Genomic DNA, 23,122 nt, shown 5'->3' with positions numbered 1-23,122 from the left:
ATTTTGTTTGTCATAGTACCCACACTTTTTTAGTTCTCATTACCGAAACATGATGTTTGTAAATGCATATATTTAACGTAATATGTTGCGGTAATTATAATTTTTGACATGATAATCTAAAAAATTTAAATAATCTATAGGAAATATTTATTAAATCCCTAAAAATAATGGTTATAGTAAGTTCAGACCTTAACCTTATATGTGCAAAAATAAAATGGCTTTAAAGGCTTTAAAAAAAAATCTGATTCTGGACACCCAAGTCTGGATTTTGTGAGAATCACCCTTATTATATTGCATTTTTGTCAAGAGATCCTTCTAAAAGTTACACAATGCACCTTTAAAGAAAACATTTTAAAACACAAAAACTAACAAAAGCATGACTGTTATTTGTATTTCTATCTCTTCAAAGGTTTTTCTTTAAAAAGATCAAAGAGTGCCATCGGCAATCACTGTAGTCGTTACTACATTGCCACTGTTGTTGGAAATATTTTAAAGCAGAGCCAAAATGCAACACGTGGGCTAATGTGTGTAAACTATCCTCACACACACATTCTGACAAAGGATGAGGGAAGTTCAAATACTTCGACAAGAATTTCCAGTTTCTTGTTTTGTGGTGCATGCTATCCTACACAATCTCTTTCTCACACACACACGCATGTCAAAGTTTTCTCAGACCAACTCCTGGGGGAAGGACAGCATTCTTTCCACAGAGAAGAGGTCTCGTGGGACACTTAGATCTTTTTTGAGGTCAGCTTTTTGGCTCCTATCCTAGGAAACTTCAACTTTACATAAACATCTGACCATTGACTATTTTGAACCGCATGTAAATATAGTGAAGTTTATGATGAAATATTAAGTCGTTTCTCTTACTGGAATCTCAAGGAAATGCCATTGCTTGTTTTCCATGTAATGATTTGAGATGAAATGGGTACTTGGGCATTTCTTTTTTATAAGATGTTTATATACACACACACACACACACACACACACACACACAATCAATTTTTGGTCTCATGCATATATTTGGAAAATTATAAGGAAAATATAACAGTCTTTTTTCTATAGTGCAAGAAATTAGTATATTCTAACACATCATTTTGTTTTTATGGCAAAACTACACAATGCAAAAACATAAATATTAATATACTGTATATATTAAATTTTTTATCACTCCTCAAATAAATATTAAATAGAATGAAAAAATGATAAATGCATACAGGTTTGATGCCAAAAATCTGAAATCTTGCCAAAAAAAAATGATATTTTTGAAGTTAAAGGTTTCCTGCATCCGATCGATCCAAACCTTGAGCTTTAGCTTTCTGTCAGTGAAAGAAAACAGAATTAGGATTTTGTTGGGAAAATGAAACCGTAAACAAGAATACAATCTGTGATAGAGGCCAGATCTAACATAGACCCGGGGACACTGCAATTATATTTATCCTCTATACATTGGTTAAGTGAGGATCCCTTCTTCAATGAGCAATGTCAGGCTTGACATTTAGTCTGAATCCTGAAGAAACACCCACAGAATAAAAGTGGAGTGTCCCTTTAAACATCTCAGTCATATTTGAGTATATTAACATGACCATTACATTTTCCCTCTAAGACCTCATTACATTATTATAGTAATGGTAACAATCACATCTGAAACCATTATCATTTTACGACAATGCAGATTGTTGGGGTATAGTAATGCAATATATACAGTATGCACATTCTCTGCAGCTTTCAGATATATGATCTAAATTTATGAATGATTCATATTTATCACTTTGACTATTCCACTGTTTTTTTGGCATGTCATACCTGCATGCGTTGGTATTTCTGGGCCAGGTCTACATTGGTGCGTCCGGGCAGGAATGGATATGCCCACAGGATGGAGTTCCAGGAGTGACCAAACCTCTTTACACCCTCATTGAGGTAGAGCAGTTCATCGGCAGACCAATTCTTCCGGTCCCTCTGCCTACCTGAGAAGGACTAACAAAAAAAAATGTTTACAAATTCATACGCAAACACAAAAGGCATTATGTGTATAAGCACACAAAGTGAGTATGAACTGTCTGCTTTTCATAAAACATAATATTGTAACAAAAAAAATCCAGTCATCATGACTGTCGCATCTAATGTTCAAGTGTGACATGGTAAAATGCATTCTTGTTTTTACTACCAATACAAATAATACCGTACATTTTTGGGTAGACATTTATCAAATGATTTCTCAAGATTTCTGCGAACTAATCTCTCTTTGGTGTTTGAGCCTGTGAAAAAAATAAAAAGAATGTAAAAAGAAAAAAGCACATTAAACTGAATGCATTTAAAGCTGCAATCTGTAATTTAGTTAAAAACAAAAATCAATTAAAACTAAGACTAAAACTGTCTCCTTAAATATAACAATTCAGAATGGTGCATGGTACGATTAGGGATGTACCAATCGGCCTATAATCTGCATCGGCGGATAAAAGCAATTTGTCCCACTTTAGGACACCTGGCGATTGTTTAAAGTTGTCATGAAACGGAAGTAGGGATTGTCTTGTATTTTAACTGTCATGGCGTATATCCAAGTGAAAGGCTTATGAGAAAAAGGTAGGGGGGACTTGATTTAGTCCAACGAGAACTGATTGGATGGTTCTAAGTTGGGTCATGTTGCTAATTGGTGCAATCTTTTCCATAAACCATTATTTGTGACAGGAAGTAAAGAGAGGTTGTTTAGAGGAAAGTGTTTTTGATTAAAGATAATGAGGGTACATTAATAAAAAAATAACAACAACAATAAAGCTCACAGACAAGTAATTTATAAAAAAACACAAAATTCCTAAAAAACTATTTAATTTCATGATGACTTTTATCAAAAAAGGTGAAAAACACATCAGAATGCTTTATTATTTTTAATTGGGCAACAATGACAACAGAGTTGCAGTTTGTACGATCTGCACTACTATTGTGAATTTCATGACACAATAATTTGAAACAAGGAGTTAAACAAAACTATCAGTATTGATAGATGACATTCCAAGTAATTGAATATCGGTATCGGCGCATCCCTACTTATAATAATGATTTACACTTTGAGCTTTTTAGCGGCATCTAGTGGCGAGATTGTGAACTGCAATCCACACCTCACCCCTCCCTTTCAAAACGCATAGCGAAGCTATGGTAAGCTGCCACAGGACAATCATGTCATTGTTTAAGACCATAGATATGTACACTAGATGTTGCCTTGGCCATGGCAGTTCATTGGAACAAATGCGTCAAATGGAGCCGCCATCTTGAAACAGGGGAGCCCTGCATCAGCATCATTGTAGGAAAAGGTCATGAATGCGATTTTCTAGTTTTTTGTTCATTCCAATGGCCAGACATGTATTAAGCATGGAGTCCAGAGAAAATGTAAAGTTTTGATATTAAGAAAATCTACTTTTTCTAAATGTAATGCACAGTGCTGCTAGTAGGCCTAACATCCGTACGCAGCACAAAAGTCCGTCATCGTCCATGAATTCGAAGTACAGGCGGAGATAGTAGCATTGCCTAGCTACTTCCTATGACAAGACCCCTGTTCCAAGATGGCGGTGATTTTGACACATGCTTAGAACCCCAAGGCAACATCTAGTGTATACATCTATGGTCTAAGACAACTTCATGCCAAATCACACGAAGAGCAGTTTGTCCATTCAGGGCTACAGTAGAAACATGGCTGCACAAAATGGGGACCTGCAGTGTATGTAGATAAAAACATGCCATTTTAAGATAATAAAAAATAAGGTTCATTTTGTAAGGTCTTTATACGCCACTGATAATAGAGTTATGTATAAGTTTTTTGACAGAAATGCAATATAAAAGTTACACAAGGCACCTTTAACTAATATTTCATCTAAATAGCCTTTCAAAAAATCTAATAAAGGAACTAAACGCTTTGTTGGTGTCTGTGAGCACAGTCACAATCATGAATGTTAAATTAATTGTTTCTAAGTTGGCAGAGCCTTATGCTAGCAGCTCAACATTTCTTGGTTTGATTCCAAAGGAACACACTGATCGTGTCCTGTTCATGTTCTGGGATATACATCAGACTAGGTCTCAATAGTAACGGTTTAATGACCAGAGGATGTCTGAACTTACAGAGATCCATAAACCAGTTCCCATCTTCCCTGCACATACATTCAATGTTCCAGATTTCTCTCTCACATACACACTCATTTGTCCTAAATCCTTTCTGTCTGTGTCCTCTAATCACTTGCATGTTCTACTCAGCATTTTTATCCTTGGAGATGTTAACACCCACTAGCAAAATGTACCTTATGCGCCCAAATGAACAGCTATACATACAGTTTAAAAGTTAAAAGAACATCAAGTACAGCTACAGTATGGTGTTATTGGTTTATATTACTACCCTAAAAGGTCACTGGTTAAATAATAAATGTACAGTGACGGTAAAAGTTTTGCAAGTAGGTCTTGAGGTTTTTGGATGGAGAAACAACCGAACAGCAGTCAGACATCACGACTCGCCAATGGATGGAACAGAACGAGACAGAGACAAAAAAAATACAGCACACAGGGGAAAAAGTAAACGCGGAGATGGAAAGACATCTAAACAGCACTAACCAAAGTGGAAAGAATTAAGAGGTCTTATGTTACGAAACAGCAGAAACTTATTCATTATTATAACCCGACTTCTTGCATGCACACGCAACATTTGTCAAGCTTATGGGGTGGTTTGCTGATGTTTATAGTGGCAAAGATGTTATGAATGTTTGCACCCTTTCCTCGAAAACCCACTGTCACCTCCATCACTTTAAGAAAGATTTTGCAAGTAGGAAAATAAAACTTCTCTTACCATCGGTTTCACATGGCCTTTTCAGGGGTGTTAGACTGAAAACTGGAAAGAAAAACTTTAATTAAACGGCAAAAAAGGACATAATATTAAAGAATAATAAAATGGCATGTGAAGACATACGGTATCAGGTTAAAAAGTGTGCAATCAAAGAATGTGACCTTGGACCACAAAAGAACTCATAAGTCACATGGTTATATTTGTAGATATAGCCAACAATACATTGTATGGGCCAAAATTAGTCTTTTTATGCAAAAAATCATTAGGATATTAAGTAAAGGTCATGTTTGATGAAAATATATTGTAATTTCCTACCATAAATGTATTCAAAAATGTATTTATCGTTAGTAATTTGTTGTTAACCGTTCGTTCACACCACACGCGTAAGAGGCGGCAAGCACAAGTGATTTACATGTAAAGTCAATGCAAAGACACCAATAGGCATCCTGCGGCATGGCACAAATGGCGCAGAACGTGGAGCGCAGATGGTGCGTTCAGCGCGAATACAGTGTTGACGCGAAAACGCAGCGCGAGTTGAAAAATCTGAACTTTGGCAGATATTCGCGCCAAATTAACCAATCAGAAGCTTGCACTAGTTGTGACGTGATTACAGGAAGCAAAGGGAAACGCAGAAGCCCCCCCATGGCACAAATTTCCGTGTGAACGTCTCGAATGACTAGAATTTCACACGTGAATGAAGCGAGCAAACTCAAAGTGTTCAAGCGTCAAACTACGTGTGAATAGCATGTTTTCGCCGCCTCTACCGCATCTGGTGTGAACGCACAGTAAGGACTTCTTTTTGGACAACTTTAAATGCAATTTTCTCAATTTTTTTTATTAAATATTTTTATCTTTTGACCCAAAAAGTGTTTTGTTGACTATTGCTACAAATATACCTGTGCTACTTATGGTTTTGTGGTCCAGGGTCACATTTATAATCCTGAATATTATATAATAAATATAGTATGCAACTAGGACACATTTATAAGAAATAGAAAGAACTAACAAATTTCTCAACAGAAGATGCTTATAGATGGTTTCATCGGACGCACGCGATACACGTCTGGATCCGAACCTTACTTCCGGTTTCGTTTTTTAATGGTCTGACAAGTTGCTAAACTGATCTCTTGAACAAATGCCTCGTCGAAAATAACAAATTTTTTGGTTTCCTATGTAATCTATGTGTTGTTTTGTTTGCTTGTTATATAAATAAACTATGTTTAAAGAATTTGTTGTTATTTATTATTAGCGGAGTTTACCGGAAGTTAGGTGCGGACCGCGACAGCGGCTTGTTTATGTTGTTACTGCTGAAACGGTCTATATAACATATAAAACTTTGCCATTATTCTTTGTAATTTCCAAGCACTGTGATGAGGGTGTGTTTAGTTCTCCAAGCCTCTCTCTATCACGGTTACTTCCTAAAAGTTTACATGACAAATAACTAAGGTGGGACAAACCGTTTCTTTTCCAAAGACTCTGTGGAGTGTCTCTGTGACTCAGCTTGCTTCTGCCCCTAGCGCTGCTCTCAGTCTTCTCTCTCGGTGTACTGATGTAAGCACATGTTTGGGTGTGACTAGGTCTCTTTAACTGCTGGCTTCTCCTGTATCGATCTTCAGCCTCCTGAAGGACCAGGTGAAAATCACACTGATGTCTGCAGCTACGCATTATGGCACCAAATGTACGACTGTCCACCTCGTGCATTAGTTTTACACAACCTAAAAAACGTAGGGAAAGGAAATGAGTTGTGTGTATGAGACCAATAAAGTAAACAGTAATGAATGTGTGTGTTTATAGGCACACACCTGCACAGCGTAAGCTGCTGGATACAGAGGCAGGTGGTGGCTTCAGAAACCTCTTAATTTCTTTGTCCAATAGCTCGGAGCACAGAGAGATCTCATCTGATAAAAAAATACAGAAATCCACAGTCTGAGCCTTTATACACTTTTATCATCAGATGACTGGGTGTTAAAGCCCTGAGAAAGAAAAGATTTTTTGTGACTTAGCACTTTAAGAGCATTTTTTACCATCTGAGAGAGTCTGTCTGAACTGGTTTCTCTTTCTGGGATGAGGCTGTCTGAAAATATCTGGGCTGAAAACCAAGAAAAAATAAAAGGAAAAAATGTCACTCCCAGAGAGGGAAAAAAATTTGGTCTTGAAAAGCCATTGACATCAAATCTGAACAACTAGTGCTTGCTAAAGCAGAAATCACTAGTTGTTAGTTTAATTATACATGTAGGGTTAGGGATTTTAATGAACAACGGCTCAGACCGTAATGCATACTGAAGAGATAGCTTTTCTTATGCAGTCAGACTTCGGAAGGTATCAATCTGAATGTTTATTAACAAATCATAACATCATCTTAGCAACCACATAGCAGTGCTCCAGCAAACTTCCCAGCAATATGGTATCGGCTTTGATGTGGGCAACACCAGTTTGCTTTATTTAAATGTTCTTATGTAAACCTGTGCAAAAAAAATAATTTTTGCACTTAAATTAGCTCAAGTTATTCAACTTTATTTTTATAATTTATAGTAACTCATTACTAGTAAAGAAAGAAAGTTTAAATTAATTGTAATTTCAAGTTTATTAAGTATACCATGTAATTTTTACAGTGTTATGCTGTGTTCACACTAGCCGCCGTAGAGGCATCAAGCGCGAGTGATTTCAATGTTAAGTCAATGTGAAGACGCGTTGAAGCACGTCTGGAGGTCTTGCGACGCGAATGAGGCGTTTAGCACGGCAGATGCGATTCCGCCTCATTCGCGCATCTAGTTCACGTGAATGACGCAAATTGAGCATTGCCACAAAAAACGCACAAGTTGAAAAATGAACTTTGGTGGAAAAACGTGCCGCATTAACCAATCAGGAGCTTGCTCTAGTAGTGACGTGATTACAGGAAGTGAGCGGAGTCATAGAAGCTCCTCCCGTGATGCGAATTTCCACGTGAATGTCTTGATGACTGGAATTTCACACGCGAATGACGCAAGTACACTTATGAGACGTACACACAAAACGCGGGGCATCGCGTTACTCGCTCTAGATTACTCAGGGAATTTAATTTCATGTCATGCAAATTTGTCGCCCCAGGTTGAATATTTTCAACTTTTGCGAAGACGCGTTTGAGGCGAATAGCGCGTGTTTTCGTGGCAAATGCGCTACCAATATATGCGAGTTATTTGCATCGCACCATGCCTCTGATCGCGTCTTTGCATTGACTTTGTATGTAATATACTCCCGCAAATTGTTTAACTCGCGTCTGGTGTGAACCCACAGTTTAAATGTTCGAGCGTCCAACTACGCACGGTAGACACAAATTTGCCTCCTCAAACGCGTCTGGTGTGAACCCACAGTAACACAAGTGTAACTTAAAGGAATATTCCACTTTCAAAAAATGTTTATACATCAAGAAGAAATGAAGTTTTTTGAGGAAACATTACAGGATTTTTCTCCATATAGTTTTGAAATTGCAGTTTCAAAGAGCTCTAAACAATCCCAATTGAGCCATAATAGTCTTAACTAGCGAAACGATTTTTGCCAAAAAGTACTTTTAAACCACAACTTCTCGTCTTGCACTAGCCATGTAACATGCTAGTGCAATCGTATGACGTAATCCATCGAAGGGTCATGCGTTACATGTGTAAAACGCACAATTGCAGACCATTTTAGACAATAAACTGACACAAAGACATTAATTAGTATCATTCCACGTATAACATCATCGGAACGGTCATCTTTTTCCACACTTGTAAACACTGGAGCGGTAGTTTTGCATATGTCATACGTGACCTTACATCATGATTGCACAATACGTAGTGCCACGCTGATGTGTCACACGGCTAAATTGAGGTCCACTTAAGTCAACTATATGGGAATAATCCTGGAATGTTTTCTTCATAAAACTTAATTTCTTCTCGACTGAATAAAGAAAGACAACAATCTTGGGTGAAGATTTTTTTTATGAAAGTGGAATATTTTTAAAGAAATTACAGTACAAACATAAAGTGATAGCAAAGTAATGGTCGTTTACCCTTCTGTATCTCTGCCGCCCCCTGTTGGCACACTGCAGCTTTTAAGAGGTTCATCACAATTATCTTCCGAGTGTGGATTTGGGAAGGCTGTGCTCATCTTCAATTTCTTCACTACTCTTTCAGATTTTAATTTCCTTTGCTCCACATCCTTCTGTCTCCTTATCTTCCAGTCATTGCTCATTTGGGATGAGCTCTCAGTCTCGGTCATCTGTTCCCTCTCTTTGCCCTTTTCCCAGCAAGTGCCTTGGAAGACAGGGACTTGGATTGGACTCAAACACGGCTCAGATGTCTTAAATAAAGCTTTTCGCACACCCTGCTACTCACGGAAACACAAACACATACACAGTTTATGTAGTCCAGTAATATTTCTGATTAGGTAGATGTATCAAAACTAACTAGCTAATACTTATCAGTTCTAAAGTAACGTGGAATGCTCAATGTTTACATGTTTGTACTTTGTTAATTTGGCCTGACACATGATCATCACCAAGCTCTCTTAGGTGCTTCTCAAACCAAAGGCTGCGTCCCATGATGGCTGCCAAGTCATTAAGCATCATCACAGGACATCTGAATCTGAAGGATGTTCACCCAATTTCAGTATGAAGTATAAGACAAAAACATATTATTGTCGTAATTAAAATCACATTACTTTAAATTGCCCAAGTTGTAAAGAACTGGGAGACCACAAACTGTTGATACATGATTCCCATTCACTGTACTGCATTAAGGGAAAGTTGTAATATTTTTTGTTGTGATACATTGCATTATTTTTAACTTCTCTTTTTAAAGTTATCATGCCATGTCCATGGGGGCAGGAACCGGTATGACGTTCCAATGGACACTTAAAAGACAGCCTCATTCGTTTACTGAGAGGAGGACTCTAAACTCAAAGCCTCAGAAGGACTGGGCTAATAGGACGCAACCTTGCATTTGAAAAGCACCCATGGTCTTTGATTTGTGATTGGTTGGTCCAGATTTCTTGCAGGGGTTGCGTGTGCACCTGACCTGACATGCTTGATGATAACCTTTGACCTTCCGCTTCACAGAGCCGCACCACCATTCCTCATTAAATTCCACGGATGAAGTCGACTTCGGTTCACTCCGCTGGCTTTCACCGTCCCTCTCCAGCTGTTTCACACCAATCTTATTGTAAAAAACAATAAAAGCGATCAAGTTTAAAAATAAACAGAGGAAATGTATTCAAGCCTTCAGCACATTTGTTCAAGTATACATTTTTTGGTTCTGCTGAAGACAAATTTTAAAGAATGTTTGTAACCAAGCACAATCAGGTGCTGAAAATCAAGGTGCTGAAAGCATTCTTTAGAAATGTTGGCCCATATTGGTAGGATAGCTTCTTGCGGTTGATGGAAATTTGTGGGATGCACATCCAGGGCACGAAGCTCTCATTCCACCACATCCCAAAGATGCTCTATTGGTGACTGTGGGGGCCTTTTTAGTACAGTGAACTCATTGTCATGTTCAAGAAACCAATTCGAAATGATCTGAGCTTTGTGACATGGTGCAATATTCTGCTGGAAGTAGAAACAATGCTAAGGTAGGCCGTGGCATTTAAATGATGCCCAATTGGCACTAAGGCCCCTTTAGTGTGCCAAGAAATCATCCCCCACACCAATACACCACCAGCCCGCACAGTGGTAACAAGGCATGATGGATCCATGTTTTCATTCGGTTTACACCAAATTCTGACTCTACCATCTGAATGTCTCAACAGAAATCGAGACACATCAGACTAGGCAACATTTTTCCAGTCTTCAAATGTCCAATTTTGGTGAGCTTGTGCAAATTGTAGCCTCTTTTTCCTATTTGTAGTGGAGATGATTGGTACCCCCTTGGGTCTTCTGCTGTTGTAGCCCATCCGCCTCAAGGTTGTGTGTGTTGTGGCTTCACAAATGCTTTGCTGCGTACCTCAGTTGTAACAAGTGGTTATTTCAGTCAAAGTTGCGCTTTTATTAGCTTGAATCGGTCGGCCTATTCTCCTCTGACCTCTAGCATCAACAAGGCATTTTCGCCCACAGGACTGCCGCATACTGGATGTTTTTTCCTTATCACACCATTCGTTGTAAACCTTAGAAATGGTTGTGCATGAAAATCCCAGTAACTGAGCAGATTGTGAAATACTCAGACCGGCCCGTCTGGCACCAACAACCATGCCACACTTAAAATTGCTAAAATCACCTTTCGTTTCTATTCTGACATTCAGTTTGGAGTTCAGGAGATTGTGTTGACCAGGACCACACCCCTAAATGCATTGAAACAACTGCCATGTGATTGGTTAATTAGATAATTGCATTGAGAAATTAAACAAGTGTTCCTAATAATCCTTTAGGTGAGTGTGTGTATTTTATATATCACATTTATTTATTTATTTATATATCACATTTATTTATTTATTTATTTATTTATTTATTTATATGAACAAGTTGAGGATGAGTAAATGACAGAATTTCTATTGTTCGGTGAACTATCCCTTTAAGAAATTTTGTAAATGTAAAAAAGGCTGAAATCCTCCGATGCCAAAAAAACTAAATGGCGTAAATCTTTTGGCTCACACACATTTTAATATGAAATGAATTGCAACACAACACAGCACACATTTCCACCTTTTCCTCTAGCTGCTGTATTCTCTGAAGGATTTCAGCAGCTGACTGCCTGTGTTTCTCCATATCACACTCCTCTTCAACCTTTGAAGACATGTCTCCACACATTGATTCAGCTGTGAGAGAAAAAATACAGGTCAGCCTGCCCTACCACCTCCTCTGTCAGATTCAGACTTAGACTCAACACAACAGCGTGTTAACAGAAGCTTTCTTTCTTGCTTTCCTTTTTAACGCCATACCAGCTTCAAAGGCTATATTCATGGCGAGAATAAAGTATAATTAAATCAAAGGAAGATTAAAAAAGATGTTTAAAATGTATTTCCTCTAGAAATCTTAAAACCATGCTTGGGCTCACCTGATTAAAAACGGTTTCTCACAGGGGTAAATGTAATACAGTCTAAAAGGATGTGTTTAATGGACAATGGATTCTGACAAGATGGACATTTTGGATGGTTTTCTCCTGAGAGTAAAAATTGGTGTGTCATTTTTGAATGTCCTATTCTACATCTTGTGTATATAACTTGATTCGTTAACAGAAGCTCAGTGTGAGAATGATATAAACCTGAAGAAAATCCCACTTCATCACCACTGCAATAAAGACAAAAATGTGCCTTTCCTACACCAGGTTTTAAATGCCATGCAGGGCTCGCAAAATCGCTAGCCCGACGTCCCGGGGCTATTGTGAATTCCTGTCGGGCTATCTTGGGGAGGAAATAATATTTTAATGTTTTTGCTTTGTCTCAGATTTAGTTAGGTAATTATATTGTATGTATTTCGACGTCCTCTTGTCAGTCATTATCCTCACGTTATAAGTGAAACTGTTTTCTTTCTTTCTTCAGTTAGTAACTTAAATATGTGAGAAGGAAAATATGTTTGAGTGATTTCCGATCAATTTGACACGTCTACGCTATTAAGAGAATATGAAGTTAGAAGCTTTTGATAGGTGACTAAACAGCAGTGGTAAGATATTACGTTTACCTAAAGCGAATAGAATGTTTATTTGTCATTTCGTTTTTTAGAGTCTAACATTATTCTAGCGAAAATAAACAGCTATGGTACTGTAAGATCTGTTAACCTAAAGGGAATTAAATGTTTATTCCTTTTTAATAAATATCTGTTTTAAGTCTTCTATATTGTTAAAATCACTGGTTGTTTATATGTTTGATAAAATACTATGTTATCTAAATACAGTGTGTGATGTGTTGAGGTATTTTATTATATTAAATTATATTAAAAATAACCTGTGTTATAATACATTCATATAATATTTCAGTAATATAACAATTCAATTATTCTAACGTTAGGGAAACGTTAAAATAACCTAAAAATAACATTAGGGAATATTAATTTTCTTTAAGAAAACATTCCTTGCTATTAAACAAAAACCTTGGAAAATAACATTCTAGAAACCAAAAACTAATGTTAGGGGAACGTTTTGGGAACCAAATTGTTAGCTGGGGATGGGCAGAAATAGTTGGCTTACATGGAAATCCAGGAATTATCAATATTCTACATTAAACAGTGTATTTTTTATTCGGGCTACTTGTATTCTTTTCGGGCTACCAAAAATGAAAGAGTGCCTGCCCGAAGGGCTACCAGGGATTTAAAAATTTTGCGAGCCCTGCCATGTGAAGGTTGCAAACTCATAAAAGAGACATGAGGAGCTCCGATGCAAAGTCTCTAAACACCACCTCCACCAAAAACGAGAATACCGGTATCTACCAAATGCTTGGCACATATTATACTTGTACATATTAGCAGCAGTTTGTTGGCAGAATCCATTAAGAGTCTCATAAATAAAATTCTCATTTACAAGAAAACATGTCAGACAGACTTGGAGGGGTTTGCATCTACAGTATGTGACCCTGTTTGTGAAATCCAAGCTCAAGTCTCATAATGAGAAGAGGAGCATCAAGGTTTGATTTCACATTGACTTCAATCTTTGACATGACCTTACTCGGTCAATATTAAAGATATCAAGGTTATATTTCACCATAGGGCTGTCACGATTATGAAATCTGGCTGGTGGTTAATTGCCTAATGAATTTTATGATTAATTGTCTGTTTTATTGCTTTTACATTAAATTTTCATACATTTTTTGTTTGTTTATGAATTTTTTTTTTTCAAATATTTTAAATGTTTTTTTAAATTGTTAAATTAAATCTTTTGCAAGGTTTACCTGGCAGTAAATATGAATACACAACACATTTAAAAGTAATTATTTAATGAAAATTTCTTTCAAAACCTGAAAACTCTTCATAAGAAATAAACACAATATCTAAGTGTCTGAAAAATAACTAAAAATAAAAATGCAATAAAACTAAACTGACTATACCAGAACAGGCCTTAAATAGTAGCCAATCCTACTTATGATATATTAGTACAGGACCACATGTCTGTTAAGGAGCGCCATCTGATACTTTCTCGTTTATACAGGCACTGCAGCTCCCCCTTGTGTTTTTTAAAGAGATATGCAAACATTGCGGTGATCTGAAACAATCGCGATGAGATGACTATTTAATCAGCCCTATTTCAACAGAATGTTCTTTACATGATCTAGGATGATTTATGTTGAAAACCATTAAAGTTTTCATGCATGATATTTGAGAAACGCTTTGGAAAATGGAGTCGGCAGAGTACCATAAACACACTTGTAGCGAGTCAGCAGTAAGGGGCATGTCTACAAACATTGTTGCCTGGGTTGTGTATGTGTGGGGAGTGTTTGTTTAGGTGATTTCAAAAGTCAACATTGGCTTTGAGAGATCGCGCACCCCGCCTTTAATTTACAAAAAAAAAAAAAAATTCACATAATAACTGTAAATGTCAATTCTAATATAAAGATCATGACCAATATATAATTGCGGCCAAATACCACAGCATACTGTTACCGTACAGTGTGTACACGTGAAAACATTTAGATGTGTAACTTACTAATTCTCTTGCAGGTGTGCAATACAAACATAGCTGCTCTCCTGACCTCTTCATCAGGGGATTCAGTGAGCAGAGAGATCATCAGAGCCAGACCCCCAGCCAGCAACAACTGAAACTGATGCTCCACTGCAAGTTAGGGTTAGACAGTCAATATATGTTTACATGCACAAAATTGTGTCAAACCGACTGAATTTCATATGATTGGAGGTTACGACAGTACGCCTAAATCTGTTACAGGCACTTACCACAAGCATCTGTGAGCTGACCAATCGTCACCACCACAGCAATCTGGTCTTGAGGGTCGAGGTTTGGATTGGACAACAGACACAACATCCCTGGAATAACCCTCAAGTTTGATAGAGAAGAAACCAACATCTCTGGGAGATAGAGAGAAATAGAGACTCTGAAACAACCCATTGCATTCCCGTCAGGGTGCGTGTATGTAAATGTGTATCTTACCATTGTTGGAGATGCAAGCAGACAGTGTTTTAATAATCACTGTGGCCATCTTGCATGCAGCCATGCTTTGAGCCGACTGAGGTAAGACTTTATTAAGTGTGTTAGAGAGTGAATCCAGGCCTCCCGCAGACACAAAAAACTCCTGAGCAGAAGCTAAGAAACACACAGTTAAAAAAAGATGTGCCTTTATGTATGTGATTTTGAGCACAAAGCACATCAGCATACAGTTGTTTGCCACCGTCATGCCAATAAATGAGCATATAGGCTGTGCCAGTTCTGCTCGGGGCAACTCCACTTCCTGCAGCCAGGTTATCACCATAGGAAAGACACGCGAACAGACATTCTGGTTCTCTTCTGAAACAGACAAATACAATAGAGGATTGTGGTAGAAAAGGCATATTTTTAAATGCATCTGCCAAGAATTTAAATAAGCATGACTGTGAATATATTTATCTAAAGTAAGAGCATTTGAGCAATACTTTTTTTATCAGTATGCATGTTTCCTGGGAGTCAAACCCACAACTTTTGCCAATGCAATTCTCTACCAAATAACGTACAGGAATACCAATGTTATAAAAAACAAGCTCAAAAATCTGAGGAGTCATGTTCAAAACCATTGTAAAAACACAAGTATAAATGTTTGTCTAAACAACTGTTCAAGATATCTGATTGTCTATATCAGGGGTGTCAAACTCAATTTCTTCCCGGGCCACATCAGCATTACGGTTGCTCTTAAAGGGCCGGTTGTATTTGAATGACTATTTACTATAATCTAAGAATAATATTCAACTTTATAATTGTTAATATTCTGATAGTCTTGATGACGTATGCAGCCTGGAAATGCGACCTCCGGATTACCACTATAATTACATTACAAAAAGACTTTGGCGGGACAAAAATTTGTTTTGGTGGCTGCAAAAAAATCAATGTAGGAAATAACCTGAAAAAAATTAAACTTAATAACAATAAAATAATTTTTATGCTTTCGCGGGCCACATAATTAACATAATATGTAAGCTCTTGCGGGCCAGATAAAATGAGGGGGCGGGCCGGATTTGGCCCGCGGGCCTTGAGTTTGACACCCCTGGTCTATATGGAGACACTCCACTGTAAAGAGCACTTAGTATTTCTTACCATTCTGAGGGTTGTTAACCGAGCTACAGAGAGCACTAGACACAGCAACCCAAAACTGCAGCTGCTCGTAAGAGTCATTGGGCTCTGGAAAACTATGCCTGAAAAGTGGCATAAAAAGAAAGAGAGAATAAACAGACATTTAATTCTGTCGGGCAGCTGGGAAGTATTCAAGCGAGTTTACAGATGTTTTGTATGAGTCAGAGATATATTCAGTTCTTTGATTTACTTAAAAGGGGTCACAGCGTAAAAATCTGACTTTCCATGTTTAAGTGCTATCCTTGGGTCCCAATTATTTTGGTTGGATAGTGCAGATAAAGAGGTGGTATTATTATAATAAGATCCCCTTCTGACATCACAAGGGGAGCTAAATTTCAATGACCTATTTTTTCACATGCTTGCAAAAAAAGGTTTACCAAAACAAAGTGACTGGGTTGATCACATTTTCAAGGTTGATAGAAGTGCAGGGCAGAGGTCTTCACGGGTCCACTTAGATCCGAAAACCAGAGGTCCGACCAGAGACCCGATCGAGTTCGGGTCTAAAAGTTTCACGTGTGCCTCGGACACGGGTCAGGAATAAGAATAGCGGCATTGGGTCTCGGGTAATTTAAAATTAAAAAGACCCGAACTCTCTCGCGTGTGTGCATCAATGTCCTTTTCAAACCTCTCATCTGTTTGCCAAGAGCGCTTGCGACATTGTGTGACTGGCAGTAGGTTAATTTTCATTGAGACAGACATCAATTTTAAATGTACATTTTAGAGGTTACCTAGGTGTCGTCGTCAGATAACAAAGTAAAACAAATGGAGCAGCTCGCCAAATTGGTTGCGAGGCCACCAGAGTTTCTTTCTGTCTGACTGCTGCGTAAGTCTACAGAACACACACACGTCAGTGCCATTTACATTCGGGTTAAACTATTGCCACTAGTTCGGATCGGACTCAGGTCTAATTTTCTCGGGTCGGGTCTTTCTTTTTTTTTATTATGTATGCATGTCGGGTTCGGGTATAAAGTAATTCGGGTCATTTCGGGTCGGGTACATTTCTTTGGACCCGAGAAGACCTCTAGTGCAGGGGACCCAAATATAGCACTTAAACATGGAAAAATTATTTTCATGATATGTCCCCTTTAATAAAAAGTGTGTAATATAACCCTTTTAAACTAAACATCAGGAAGAAATCTGACACCCTGGTAAAGACTTGTGATGTACCCGTTAATTGTTTTTTATGTAAAGCCATGTGAGAATAAGCCTTTTAATCTTCTAAATTATCATTTCAAATGCCTTGATGTTTAAATTAAAAAAATCCAGCATCCAATGAGCAACAATTTATGGACTTTATACCCCAATATTTCTTGCATATTTTTTATGTATAAACATCAAAGGGTTTCAAATCTTTCCCCTCCTTTCCAAACATGGAACATATTATAGTTTGTTTGTGAATGTTTCCATTTATCCAGGGCACAGTCTTGGAGAATGTACAGCCACTGGACTTTAATTTCCGCTGTTTTGCTGCTGCTGGTAAGAGTACCATTATCATTATTTGTGACTCATTCATCTGTGAAAACCCAGCTAAAGTCATTTCTATTGTGATTGACCGTCTTCTACATAATAGCATCCTATATAATGTCAAGAAGATTCAGTGAAACTATAACCTTGGTATCTTTAATTTAGTAATACCACATTAAACATAACATAAGAAAGTGAAATCAATGTTTAAAATCAAACTTTGATGCTCCCAATCTCATTGATTATGAGACTTTAGCCTGGATTTCACAGACAGGGTCACATTTTCTTTATTCACATACTGTTACATCTTTAGACATTCCCTCCTTACAGGTGTTACCTGTAAATGTGTTACAGCACCATACGTGCCAAAACCCATGCTAGTGATTCATATGCGTTGTACTTAAATGTGTGTGTACCTGAACAAACTGAGCAAAACTTCAATACACCTCGAGGTCTTAGCAAAAGTCTGGCCACATCCTGGAATACAAAACATACAAAGATATTAAATATAGGGTAGACATACACATATTTTTTATTTGTCTACACACTGCTTGGTACTTCAGTGAACAGCTGGTTACAAGATTTGACTAAATGTTTGATCTCCGGATTCAACAAAACCAATACAGCAACATTTCACTGGAGATCTCGCATAAGGTTAATGATGAAGCTTACTGTTGTTGGCAACCAATACACCCAGCATGTACACCGCAACCCGTTTGTGTGTCAGAGGTATTTCCTGTTCCAAATGATTTGCCAAATCACGAAAAGTCTCTTCCCGGCAAAGAGTCTGCTTACAGCTTTCTGCAGACAGAGAGAATGTGTTTATAATCAAATCACACAGTATATGCAAGTAGATATCATTTTATCAAAACTAACTATAAAAACACACACACCATGTGATTCGGCAACGGATGCAAGTGTAAAGAGAGCCGTCTGTTTAACTTCAGAGAATGAGCTAGACTTTGACAGATTATAGATGAATGAAATCCCTCCAATCTCTCTAAAGAACTCCACATATTGACCTGCTAAACAGAGACAAGGAAAACTAAACTTTAAAGCTTTAAATGTGTGCATGGAAAAGCATCATTAAAATTAGACCTATTATGAGTGAGTGTGCGAGTATGTTTATATGCAGACCGTTTTGTTGACAAATAGAGAGGATGGTGAGGAGAGCTTGTTTCTGCGAGTCCGGCCATTTCATCTGGTATTTCAGACACTCCAGTAAAAGACGCAAATCTGTCTTGACAGCTGAAATGTAAACATAGAAATTAAAATATGCACTTAAAAAAAATATATATTACAATCGTAAAGAAATTGCATGTTAATGTTTTAAATGTCTGCCTAAATATAAATGTTATGTAGCTCAGTTGGAAGAAAATGAGGTACAAAAAGGTCATGGGTTCCAACCCCAGACAATACACATACTAATAAAAATGTGTACGTTGTAATGTACTGTAAGTTGCTTTGCATTAAAGCATCTGCCAAATGCATATATGTACATGTTAATGAAAACAAGAGCAAAGCATTTCACCGGAAAAAGTAATGCTTTTTGAACTTTCTATCAAAGCTTCCAACAAACACTACATAATGCAGTATTTGTGTACATTAAACGTATGAATATACATTTATATTTCAATATATACACATTTACAATTATGTATGCATACTTTAACCAAAGCACTCACATTTTTATCATTAAAGTTCATTACATTAAACTACATCAGAATGATGTTATATATTATGTAATGACTATTCTTAATAGATAACAGTGTTAACATCTAGATATTGAACTATTTCTTGTGTTTATAATGTGATGTTGACCTTCCATTTTGTTTTTCAAAACATGCTTTCCAATATTGGACTCACAATATCTCCGTGCCCTACAACAAGATCACAAAACGCTATTAAATTATGGTAAATTCACTATGAGTAAACATTTCACTGTACAAATCTCCACAATATTTATTTACCTGTGAATCTGTGACAGTTTTCAGACATCATTTTCACAACCCAAACCTGTTTTAGTTAAGGATGCTGTGGGTTTAGACTTCAGTCAGCAACTTTAACGACTGATTTCAACCAAACCGAAAAAGTTAAAACTCCCGCTCTTTTCAATCACATGAAGCAATCAATGACGTAACACGCTATGGCAACGTCTCTGCGCTTTTGTTTTAATAAAAAATAATAATAAAACAAAATAAAAAGCTTATATTTTCTAATTTATTTTTGCATATTTGTGCTAATATGTATATATTTTAAATGTAATTATTTTATGCAATACAAATACAACATTTACAATACAGTTTTGTACATATTTTGTGTGAAATCAAAATACCGCGAGAGCAATTTAAAAGAACAGCTTTTGAATCGCTCTCGCGGTATTTTGATGTCACTGTTCGATCAAACAGCATGCGGAAGTGTAGGGGGCGCTGTCGACTGCTTGTTTGCAGGCTCCCGCGAGGAAAGTGGACTGCAGAAGAAGAGCATACAGCGCTCAGTGACAGGTTTGTGTCTCGAGTAGGCATTTATTTCTACTTTTGCGGTTCTTTCGATTTTCTGAGTGAAATAGTTTGGCATAAAGTAAGACACTGTTTTTTATATAACTTTCTAAAACACAATAAATCCAAAATTTGTTGATGATTTTTGAACCGAACCTCCAGTGAAGCTAGCTAGCAAAGTAAATCAATATTCTGCATGAATGTTTACATGTTTTGGACTTTATCACCCTTACAAATTTGTGAAAGACATCGTGTTGCATATGCTACAGTGCAAACTAAACTAAATCTGTACGTATGGTTTAAATAGATCGTGAAGGTTTTTGATGGCAACCTTCTTTAAAATGATATGACATGATTCTATTATAACGTTACTAAATATTGTCATTTCACATTGTATTTTTACAGATGCGGGAGTTGTAGACTACTTCACTACGTCACTGCATCCAGACAGTAATGTCTGGTTATCTTTGTTCAAGACTTTTCTTTCACTCTGGTAGAAGGCAACTGTCCAGTTCCTTTGCCAACAGCCATGTTTTACCCATACCAATGTGTAAAGCCTTCCTGTTTCCCTCTCATACTCGTGGCGTCTCCTCCCGTCGTGGTAGAACCGGACAGGAGGGAGAAACCACACTGGACTTCCCCCTAAACCGGCTCCAGATTGATGCTGTCCTGTGTGCCAATGAACAATCTGTTCAAATTCCAGAGTTTGATGGCCGTGGTGGTCCCAGTCCTGTCCTGAGGTTTGAGAGTAACCAGCTTGCAGCCAATACTCCACTGGAAGATCGCCGCAGTAGTGCCAGTTGCCTGCAGGCCCGCGGCATGCTCTTCGGTGTGTTTGACGGACATGGCGGTCATGCGTGTGCTCAGGCAGTCAGCGAACGGCTGCCATATTACATTTCTGTGGCGATGATGTCCGAATCCGTCTTGGAGGATCTGGAGGCGGCCATGGAGACAGTAAGACCGGTGCCGCCTATTCTGCAATGGTACAAACATCGTAATGACTACAACTACAGAGAGTCTGCCGCTCTTTATGTCAATCATTTGCGTGTTTACTGGCAGGAGCTTCTAGCGAGTGAAGAACACGGTGGTGGCATGAGCCCTGCAGATGCTCTCAGCCATGCATTCCAGCGTCTGGACACAGATCTTTCCCTTGAGGCGCAGGTGCCGCTGGCAAATGATCTGATGCGCAACACAGCAATCCAGGCCGCCTTCGCCGGTTGCACTGCCTGTGTGGCACACGTAGGGCCAGAAGGTGTGCACATTGCAAATGCAGGAGACTGCCGTGCAATATTGGGAGTCCAAGAGGATGACGGGAGCTGGAGTGCACTACCACTCACCCAGGACCACAACGCCACCAATACAGCCGAATTGGAGCGGGTTTGGTCCCAGCACCCGACTAGTGAGCGGCAAACCGTGATCGTGGACGACAGGCTGCTCGGGGTCTTGATGCCACTACGTGCATTTGGAGATGTTCGCTTTAAGTGGAGTCGCGAGCTACAGCAAAGTGTGCTGGACAGCGGAGATTCGGATTCAGAAGCGCTTAACCTTTATCAGTATGCCCCACCTAATTATCTTACTCCACCTTACTTAGAGGCCACACCAGAGGTTACCTACCATCGCCTGAGACCACAGGACAGGTTTCTGATCTTGGCCTCAGATGGTCTTTGGGATGAAATAAACAACGAGGAGGCTGTAAGACTTGTGGCCGAACACCTAACAGGTATTCACTTGCAGGCACCGATCTCAGCCAGCCAGCTTAACCTGGGGCAAATGCACCAGCTGTTGCTGCGCCGACAGGCCATGGCAACACCGGCACTGGATCTGAACGCAGCCACACACTTGATTCGCCATGCGCTGGGCACAAACGACTATGGAGAGATGGACCAAGAGAGGTTGGCAACCATGCTGGCACTGCCGAGTGACCTGGCACGCATGTACCGTGATGACATCACCGTCACAGTGATTTACCTTAACCCAAACTTTAACAAAACATCTCATAATAAATAATTCAAGGCAACTTTTTCAGTTGAAGGCAAGACATTGTGTTTCAAGAATGCTGTGAAGATTTTATAATGTGTTTATTTAACTCTTAGTAGCAGTTTCATCCAGTGCTTGCATATGCTAGCCTTGTGTTTTGGAGAAAGTGAATACAAGCAACTAGATTCACTATCAATGTCCAAGGTCACAGAATGTGAAGGTAAATATAGATCTGTATGTGTAAATGTGTCCAGTTGACCAAACCAGTTCATGTTCTTGTTTGTTTTGCGTCCTTATACATAATCTTTTAATGTCTGTGATGACAGTGTACATTTATAAAACTTTATATGTTTTGACTGCTTTGAAAACAAAGTATAATAATTGTGCGTAATGCCTTAGCTATCACTGTACTACTTTATATTGTTTGTGAAGGACCAGTTCGGGGATGTGGTCATTTGAGTGTGCTGTATGTTTCATAAAGGTAGAATCATGAACATTCAGTTATTTTAACACTTGATTTCTACTATGCATTTTTGTTTCATTACACATTTTTTTTTAAATTATGCATTATATAATCAGTTATTGTGTAGTCTGAAGTTTACAATCATTCCAGTACACATGACTCTTTGCTTTAGCCTTTTTTTGTGTCCTTGTCTGTTTGATAAATTTAAATGGGCTTTTTTGTGGCTTTTACAATGAAGATGTTTTGCTTTTGCACTTTGTAGAGATTCAGGTTGTGTCATAGGACCACAATAATGCTTGTCAATGGTTAAACTAAATAGTTGCAAAGTGTAAAGGTCATAGAGCCAGTTTTATGGAAGGTTTTAGCACTAGTTACACTTTTGGTAGAGATTTTGAAGTAACAAAATATAAAAAACTTTTTTAAAGAATTGTGTAAATATATAAACTTGTTTGCTAATCTGTTATTTGTTACAATGTCACAAGAGAGTGTCTTTTCTGTTGTAACATTAATTTCCTATCTTGTTCTGTGGTCTATATTCAACCTCTGGCTATTAAAATGTTTTATCCAGATGATCTTGTTGATACTGTATGCCAATGTTTTTTTTTTTCGTGAAGAAAAACTCTTTAAATCAGATTTACGGTGTTAAGACGTGTTGATTTTGTACTAGATTCCTTAAAGGGATAGTTCACAC

The 23,122-nt window shown here is 38.0% G+C and overlaps 2 protein-coding genes across 4 annotated transcripts; one reads left to right on the top strand and one right to left on the bottom strand.

Moving 5' to 3' along the window:
* Window positions 1-654: 654 nt before the first annotated feature.
* Window positions 655-19,557, bottom strand: terb1 (telomere repeat binding bouquet formation protein 1). The gene is made up of 21 exons (XM_065283599.2): window positions 19,464-19,557; window positions 19,315-19,373; window positions 18,631-18,741; window positions 18,387-18,515; window positions 18,166-18,294; window positions 17,910-17,970; window positions 15,994-16,091; window positions 15,085-15,213; window positions 14,860-15,012; window positions 14,646-14,777; window positions 14,401-14,526; window positions 11,472-11,584; window positions 9,856-9,993; window positions 8,850-9,166; window positions 6,847-6,911; window positions 6,625-6,720; window positions 6,280-6,537; window positions 4,826-4,867; window positions 2,188-2,258; window positions 1,807-1,977; window positions 655-1,319 (listed from the first exon to the last, which is right to left on the bottom strand). The coding sequence occupies exons 2-21, from the start codon at window positions 19,319-19,321 to the stop codon at window positions 1,272-1,274; spliced, it is 2,394 nt and encodes a 797-aa protein (XP_065139671.1). The 5' UTR covers window positions 19,322-19,373; window positions 19,464-19,557; the 3' UTR covers window positions 655-1,271.
* Window positions 19,558-19,946: 389 nt separating this feature from the next.
* pdp2 (putative pyruvate dehydrogenase phosphatase isoenzyme 2) lies at window positions 19,947-23,000 on the top strand. 3 transcript variants are annotated; one of them, XM_065283600.1, is made up of 2 exons: window positions 19,947-19,997; window positions 20,397-23,000. In XM_065283600.1, the coding sequence occupies exon 2, from the start codon at window positions 20,445-20,447 to the stop codon at window positions 21,996-21,998; it is 1,554 nt and encodes a 517-aa protein (XP_065139672.1). In that variant the 5' UTR covers window positions 19,947-19,997; window positions 20,397-20,444; the 3' UTR covers window positions 21,999-23,000. The 3 variants fall into 3 exon arrangements, with proteins under 3 accessions (XP_065139672.1, XP_065139674.1, XP_065139675.1); XM_065283602.1 differs by having other exon boundaries at window positions 19,969-20,073; XM_065283603.2 differs by lacking the exon at window positions 19,947-19,997 and adding an exon at window positions 20,141-20,279.
* Window positions 23,001-23,122: the final 122 nt, after the last annotated feature.

This window comes from Paramisgurnus dabryanus, chromosome 9, assembly GCF_030506205.2.
Source record: "Paramisgurnus dabryanus chromosome 9, PD_genome_1.1, whole genome shotgun sequence".
NCBI classification, from domain to species: Eukaryota; Metazoa; Chordata; class Actinopteri; order Cypriniformes; family Cobitidae; genus Paramisgurnus; species Paramisgurnus dabryanus.
This window is presented reverse-complemented; position numbering and strand designations above follow the sequence as displayed.